This window comes from Dendrobates tinctorius, unplaced genomic scaffold (assembly GCF_039654945.1).
Source record: "Dendrobates tinctorius isolate UK_male_01 unplaced genomic scaffold, ASM3965494v1 ptg000160l, whole genome shotgun sequence".
Lineage (NCBI taxonomy): Eukaryota > Metazoa > Chordata > Amphibia > Anura > Dendrobatidae > Dendrobates > Dendrobates tinctorius.
The window spans coordinates 1,679,515-1,689,135 of NW_027361827.1; the positions used below are offsets into that span (position 1 = coordinate 1,679,515).

At 33.4% G+C, this 9,621-nt stretch overlaps 1 protein-coding gene across 1 annotated transcript in view; it reads right to left on the reverse strand.

The window, feature by feature from the left end:
* Nucleotides 1-9,044, reverse strand: part of LOC141052409 (solute carrier family 49 member A3-like) — a 75,913-nt gene extending 66,869 nt beyond the window's left edge. Inside the window, exon 1 of the mRNA XM_073549638.1 lies at nucleotides 8,641-9,044. Within this exon, the coding sequence (XP_073405739.1) occupies nucleotides 8,641-8,835 (195 nt within the window). The 5' untranslated portion in view covers nucleotides 8,836-9,044. The remainder of the gene's footprint in view (nucleotides 1-8,640) is intronic.
* Between the last annotated feature and the right edge of the window lie 577 nt (nucleotides 9,045-9,621).

The following is a 9,621-nucleotide window of genomic DNA, read 5'->3' on the forward strand; positions in this document are numbered from 1 at the left end:
TACATAGTTATACTATATACAGTACCTGTGTATTGTGTGGTATACATAGTTATACTATATACAGGACCGGTGTATTGTGTGGTATATATAGTTATACTATATACAGTACCGGTGTATTGTGTGGTATACATAGTTATACTATATACAGTACTGGTGTATTGTGTGGTATACATAGTTACACTATATACAGTACCGGTGTATTGTGTGGTATATATAGTTACACTATATACAATACCTGTGTATTGTGGTATATATAGTTATACTATATACAGTACTGGTGTATTGTGTGTTATACATAGCTATACTATATACAGTACTGGTGTATTGTGTGGTATACATAGTTACACTATATACAGGACCGGTGTATTGTGTGGTATACATAGTTATACTATATACAGTACTGGTGTATTGTGTGGTATACATAGTTATACTATATACAGTACTGGTGTATTGTGTGGTATACATAGTTACACTATATACAGTACTGGTGTATTGTGTAGTATACATAGTTATACTATATACAGTACTGGTGTATTGTGTGGTATACATAGTTATACTATATACAGTACTGGTGTATTGTGTGGTATATATAGTTACACTATATACAGTACTGGTGTATTGTGTGGTTTACATAGTTACACTATATACAGTACTGGTGTATTGTGTGGTATACATAGTTATACTATATACAGTACTGGTGTATTGTGTGGTATATATAGTTATACTATATACAGTACTGGTGTATTGTGTGGTATACATAGTTATACTATATACAGTACTGGTGTATTGTGTGGTATACATAGCTATACTATATACAGTACTGGTGTATTGTGTGGTATATATAGTTATACTATATACAGAACTGGTGTGTTTTGTGGTATACATAGTTATACTATATACAGTACCGGTGTATTGTGTGGTATATATAGTTATACTATATACAGTACCGGTGTATTGTGTGGTATACATAGTTATACTATATACAGTACTGGTGTATTGTGTGGTATATATAGTTATACTATATACAGTACTGGTGTATTGTGTGGTATATATAGTTACACTATATACAATACTGGTGTATTGTGTGGTATACATAGTTATACTATATACAGTACCGGTGTATTGTGTGGTATATATAGTTATACTATATACAGTACCGGTGTATTGTGTGGTATACATAGTTATACTATATACAGTACTGGTGTATTGTGTGGTATACATAGTTATACTATATACAGTACTGGTGTATTGTGTGGTATACATAGTTATACTATATACATTACTGGTGTATTGTGTGGTATATATAGTTATACTATATACAATACTGGTGTATTGTGTGGTATACATAGTTATACTATATACAGTACTGGTGTATTGTGTGGTATACATAGTTATACTATATACAGTACTGGTGTATTGTGTGGTATACATAGTTATACTATATACAGTACTGGTGTATTGTGTGGTATACATAGTTATACTATATACATTACTGGTGTATTGTGTGGTATATATAGTTATACTATATACAGTACTGGTGTATTGTGTGGTATACATAGTTATACTATATACAGTACTGGTGTATTGTGTGGTATACATAGTTATACTATATACAGTACTGGTGTATTGTGTGGTATACATAGTTATACTATATACAGTACCGGTGTATTGTGTGGTATACATAGTTATACTATATACAGTACTGGTGTATTGTGTGGTATACATAGTTATACTATATACAGTACTGGTGTATTGTGTGGTATACATAGTTATACTATATACATTACTGGTGTATTGTGTGGTATACATAGTTATACTATATACAGTACTGGTGTATTGTGTGGTATACATAGTTATACTATATACAGTACTGGTGTATTGTGTGGTATACATAGTTATACTATATACAGTACCGGTGTATTGTGTGGTATACATAGTTATACTATATACATTACTGGTGTATTGTGTGGTATACATAGTTATACTATATACAGTACTGGTGTATTGTGTGGTATACATAGTTATACTATATACATTACTGGTGTATTGTGTGGTATACATAGTTATACTATATACATTACTGGTGTATTGTGTGGTATACATAGTTATACTATATACAGTACTGGTGTATTGTGTGGTATACATAGTTATACTATATACAGTACCGGTGTATTGTGTGTTATACATAGTTATACTATATACAGTACTGGTGTATTGTGTGGTATATATAGTTATACTATATACAGTACTGGTGTATTGTGTGGTATACATAGCTATACTATATACAGTACCGGTGTATTGTGTGGTATATATAGTTATACTATATACAGTACTGGTGTATAGTGTGGTATACATAGCTATACTATATACAGTACCGGTGTATTGTGTGGTATATATAGTTATACTATATACAGTACTGGTGTATTGTGTGGTATATATAGTTATACTATATACAGTACTGGTGTATTGTGTGGTATACATAGTTATACTATATACAGTACCGGTGTATTGTGTGGTATACATAGTTATACTATATACATTACTGGTGTATTGTGTGGTATACATAGTTATACTATATACAGTACTGGTGTATTGTGTGGTATACATAGTTATACTATATACAGTACCGGTGTATTGTGTGGTATACATAGTTATACTATATACATTACTGGTGTATTGTGTGGTATACATAGTTATACTATATACAGTACTGGTGTATTGTGTGGTATACATAGTTATACTATATACATTACTGGTGTATTGTGTGGTATACATAGTTATACTATATACATTACTGGTGTATTGTGTGGTATACATAGTTATACTATATACAGTACTGGTGTATTGTGTGTTATACATAGTTATACTATATACAGTACTGGTGTATTGTGTGGTATATATAGTTATACTATATACAGTACCGGTGTATTGTGTGTTATACATAGTTATACTATATACAGTACTGGTGTATTGTGTGGTATATATAGTTATACTATATACAGTACTGGTGTATTGTGTGGTATACATAGTTATACTATATACAGTACCGGTGTATTGTGTGTTATACATAGTTATACTATATACAGTACTGGTGTATTGTGTGGTATATATAGTTATACTATATACAGTACTGGTGTATTGTGTGGTATACATAGCTATACTATATACAGTACCGGTGTATTGTGTGGTATATATAGTTATACTATATACAGTACTGGTGTATTGTGTGGTATACATAGTTATACTATATACAGTACCGGTGTATTGTGTGGTATACATAGTTACACTATATACAGTACCGGTGTATTGTGTGGTATATATAGTTATACTATATACAGTACTGGTGTATTGTGTGGTATACATAGTTATACTATATACAGTACTGGTGTATAGTGTGGTATACATAGCTATACTATATACAGTACCGGTGTATTGTGTGGTATATATAGTTATACTATATACAGTACTGGTGTATTGTGTGGTATACATAGTTATACTATATACAGTACTGGTGTATTGTGTGGTATATATAGTTATACTATATACAGTACCGGTGTATTGTGTGGTATATATAGTTATACTATATACAGTACTGGTGTATTGTGTGGTATACATAGTTATACTATATACAGTACTGGTGTATTGTGTGGTATATATAGTTATACTATATACAGTACTGGTGTATTGTGTGGTATACATAGTTATACTATATACAGTACTGGTGTATTGTGTGGTATACATAGCTATACTATATACAGTACTGGTGTATTGTGTGGTATATATAGTTATACTATATACAGAACTGGTGTATTTTGTGGTATACATAGTTATACTATATACAGTACCGGTGTATTGTGTGGTATATATAGTTATACTATATACAGTACCGGTGTATTGTGTGGTATACATAGTTATACTATATACAGTACTGGTGTATTGTGTGGTATATATAGTTATACTATATACAGTACTGGTGTATTGTGTGGTATATATAGTTACACTATATACAATACTGGTGTATTGTGTGGTATACATAGTTATACTATATACAGTACCGGTGTATTGTGTGGTATATATAGTTATACTATATACAGTACCGGTGTATTGTGTGGTATACATAGTTATACTATATACAGTACTGGTGTATTGTGTGGTATACATAGTTATACTATATACAGTACTGGTGTATTGTGTGGTATACATAGTTATACTATATACATTACTGGTGTATTGTGTGGTATATATAGTTATACTATATACAGTACTGGTGTATTGTGTGGTATACATAGTTATACTATATACAGTACTGGTGTATTGTGTGGTATACATAGTTATACTATATACAGTACTGGTGTATTGTGTGGTATACATAGTTATACTATATACAGTACTGGTGTATTGTGTGGTATACATAGTTATACTATATACATTACTGGTGTATTGTGTGGTATATATAGTTATACTATATACAGTACTGGTGTATTGTGTGGTATACATAGTTATACTATATACAGTACTGGTGTATTGTGTGGTATACATAGTTATACTATATACATTACTGGTGTATTGTGTGGTATATATAGTTATACTATATACAGTACTGGTGTATTGTGTGGTATACATAGTTATACTATATACAGTACCGGTGTATTGTGTGGTATACATAGTTATACTATATACAGTACTGGTGTATTGTGTGGTATACATAGTTATACTATATACATTACTGGTGTATTGTGTGGTATACATAGTTATACTATATACAGTACTGGTGTATTGTGTGGTATACATAGTTATACTATATACAGTACTGGTGTATTGTGTGGTATACATAGTTATACTATATACAGTACTGGTGTATTGTGTGGTATACATAGTTATACTATATACATTACTGGTGTATTGTGTGGTATACATAGTTATACTATATACAGTACTGGTGTATTGTGTGGTATACATAGTTATACTATATACATTACTGGTGTATTGTGTGGTATACATAGTTATACTATATACATTACTGGTGTATTGTGTGGTATACATAGTTATACTATATACAGTACTGGTGTATTGTGTGGTATACATAGTTATACTATATACAGTACCGGTGTATTGTGTGTTATACATAGTTATACTATATACAGTACTGGTGTATTGTGTGGTATATATAGTTATACTATATACAGTACTGGTGTATTGTGTGGTATACATAGCTATACTATATACAGTACCGGTGTATTGTGTGGTATATATAGTTATACTATATACAGTACTGGTGTATAGTGTGGTATACATAGCTATACTATATACAGTATCGGTGTATTGTGTGGTATATATAGTTATACTATATACAGTACTGGTGTATTGTGTGGTATATATAGTTATACTATATACAGTACTGGTGTATTGTGTGGTATACATAGTTATACTATATACAGTACCGGTGTATTGTATGGTATACATAGTTATACTATATACATTACTGGTGTATTGTGTGGTATACATAGTTATACTATATACAGTACTGGTGTATTGTGTGGTATACATAGTTATACTATATACAGTACCGGTGTATTGTGTGGTATACATAGTTATACTATATACATTACTGGTGTATTGTGTGGTATACATAGTTATACTATATACAGTACTGGTGTATTGTGTGGTATACATAGTTATACTATATACATTACTGGTGTATTGTGTGGTATACATAGTTATACTATATACATTACTGGTGTATTGTGTGGTATACATAGTTATACTATATACAGTACTGGTGTATTGTGTGGTATACATAGTTATACTATATACAGTACCGGTGTATTGTGTGTTATACATAGTTATACTATATACAGTACTGGTGTATTGTGTGGTATATATAGTTATACTATATACAGTACTGGTGTATTGTGTGGTATACATAGCTATACTATATACAGTACCGGTGTATTGTGTGGTATATATAGTTATACTATATACAGTACTGGTGTATTGTGTGGTATACATAGTTATACTATATACAGTACCGGTGTATTGTGTGGTATACATAGTTACACTATATACAGTACCGGTGTATTGTGTGGTATATATAGTTATACTATATACAGTACTGGTGTATTGTGTGGTATACATAGTTATACTATATACAGTACTGGTGTATAGTGTGGTATACATAGGTATACTATATACAGTACCGGTGTATTGTGTGGTATATATAGTTATACTATATACAGTACTGGTGTATTGTGTGGTATACATAGTTATACTATATACAGTACTGGTGTATTGTGTGGTATATATAGTTATACTATATACAGTACCGGTGTATTGTGTGGTATATATAGTTATACTATATACAGTACTGGTGTATTGTGTGGTATACATAGTTATACTATATACAGTACCGGTGTATTGTGTGGTATATATAGTTATACTATATACAGTACCGGTGTATTGTGTGGTATACATAGTTATACTATATACAGTACCGGTGTATTGTGTGGTATACATAGTTATACTATATACAGTACTGGTGTATTGTGTGGTATACATAGTTATACTATATACAGTACTGGTGTATTGTGTGGTATACATAGTTATACTATATACAGTACCGGTGTATTGTGTGGTATACATAGTTATACTATATACAGTACCGGTGTATTGTGTGGTATACATAGTTATACTATATACAGTACTGGTGTATTGTGTGGTATACATAGTTATACTATATACAGTACCGGTGTATTGTGTGGTATACATAGTTACACTATATACAGTACCGGTGTATTGTGTGGTATATATAGTTATACTATATACAGTACTGGTGTATTGTGTGGTATACATAGTTATACTATATACAGTACTGGTGTATAGTGTGGTATATATAGTTATACTATATACAGTACTGGTGTATAGTGTGGTATACATAGTTATACTATATACAGTACTGGTGTATAGTGTGGTATACATAGCTATACTATATACAGTACTGGTGTATAGTGTGGTATACATAGCTATACTATATACAGTACTGGTGTATTGTGTGGTATACATAGTTATACTATATACAGTACTGGTGTATTGTGTGGTATACATAGTTATACTATATACAGTACCGGTGTATTGTGTGGTATACATAGTTACACTATATACAGTACTGGTGTATTGTGTGGTATACATAGTTATACTATATACATTACTGGTGTATTGTGTGGTATACATAGTTATACTATATACAGTACTGGTGTATAGTGTGGTATACATAGCTATACTATATACAGTACCGGTGTATTGTGTGGTATATATAGTTATACTATATACAGTACTGGTGTATTGTGTGGTATACATAGTTATACTATATACAGTACTGGTGTATTGTGTGGTATATATAGTTATACTATATACAGTACTGGTGTATTGTGTGGTATACATAGTTATACTATATACAGTACTGGTGTATTGTGTGGTATATATAGTTATACTATATACAGTACTGGTGTATTGTGTGGTATACATAGTTATACTATATACAGTACCGGTGTATTGTGTGGTATACATAGTTATACTATATACATTACTGGTGTATTGTGTGGTATATATAGTTATACTATATACAGTACTGGTGTATTGTGTGGTATACATAGTTATACTATATACAGTACTGGTGTATTGTGTGGTATACATAGTTATACTATATACAGTACTGGTGTATTGTGTGGTATACATAGTTACACTATATACAGTACTGGTGTATTGTGTGGTATACATAGTTATACTATATACAGTACCGGTGTATTGTGTGGTATACATAGTTATACTATATACATTACTGGTGTATTGTGTGGTATATATATTTATACTATATACAGTACTGGTGTATTGTGTGGTATATATAGTTATACTATATACAGTACTGGTGTATTGTGTGGTATATATAGTTATACTATATACAGTACTGGTGTATTGTGTGGTATACATAGTTATACTATATACAGTACCGGTGTATTGTGTGGTATATATAGTTATACTATATACAGTACTGGTGTATTGTGTGGTATACATAGTTATACTATATACAGTACTGGTGTATTGTGTGGTATATATAGTTATACTATATACAGTACTGGTGTATTGTGTGGTATATATAGTTATACTATATACATTACTGGTGTATTGTGTGGTATATATAGTTATACTATATACAGTACTGGTGTATTGTGTGGTATACATAGTTATACTATATACATTACTGGTGTATTGTGTGGTATATATAGTTATACTATATACAGTACTGGTGTATTGTGTGGTATACATAGTTATACTATATACAGTACCGGTGTATTGTGTGGTATACATAGTTATACTATATACAGTACTGGTGTATTGTGTGGTATACATAGTTACACTATATACAGTACTGGTGTATTGTGTGGTTTATTTATATTATTTCACTTATAAATAAAGCACATAAGTAAAGCAGCCATGGTTATACACTTATATACTGAGATGCATAGTATTGCTTATGGACACAATTTCATATATAGACAGACGTGCTGCTGCAGAACCTCTTGACAAGGAAGCTATGACACGCTGCCGGCACAAGTGGACATGGAGTGGGTCCTCACAGGCACTTACCATGGCGTTAGAGGAGTTGAGCAGACACACTGCAGCCAGGACCAGCCACCTCTTGTTGTACAGCCGGACCTGGCCGAGCTTCCCCAGAGCCTGGCACCGCTCGTAGCTGCTGGGATCTTCTTCACCAACTGGCAACTGTGTGGCATCGTCAGGGGCACTGTGCACCGGCCCGTGGAGGGTGGCAGCCTCAGCCATGTCTCTCCAGGGTTCTATCGCTCACAAGTAACACATGTCCGATGCATCGGCCACCAAGCTCGCCCTCAGTGATGCCAGGCACAGAGGCAGATGACCGGGACGCACCGGAGACGGCCCCCTGACTGATCCGTCCGCCCTGCACCCGGCTCCGACTAGGAAGTGGGAAAGCCACACAAACCCCGTGTAATCACTGTGTGATGGTTGTGACTGGAGCCTCATGACACGGGCTGAGTCCTGCCCACAGCACAGACACGGAAACCAGCCCGGCTTCCCACGGCGTAGTCTCTCCCTGCACTGGGCAGAGGCTGGTCTCCAGCTTTCCCTCTTCTCCTTCGTCAGGATTCTCATATTGTGTTTTAATTCTTGGTGTTTTGACGGTCTCTGCCAACAAAACACTGTATTATACAGTCTCCCACAGCACCCTCCAGTCCACACACACACAGTATGATGACCCTACAGTGACCCCACACAATACGAGCCCTTCTAACAGTATAACCCCCGCACCACTACACACAGTATGATGGCCCCTACATAACCATCCACACAGTATTACGGACCCCACGCCACCCTCCAAACTGTATAAGCCTCCACCAGCCCTCCAAACAGTATAATTTCCAACCATACCCTAGCAAACAGTATAGTGACACGCACAAAGTCCTGCAACAATATAATACCCCTCATATAACCCTGCAAACAGTATAATGCCCCTCACATAGCCCTGAAAACAGCATAATGGCCCCTCACATAGCCCTGCAAACAGTATAATGGCTCCCACATAGCCCTGCA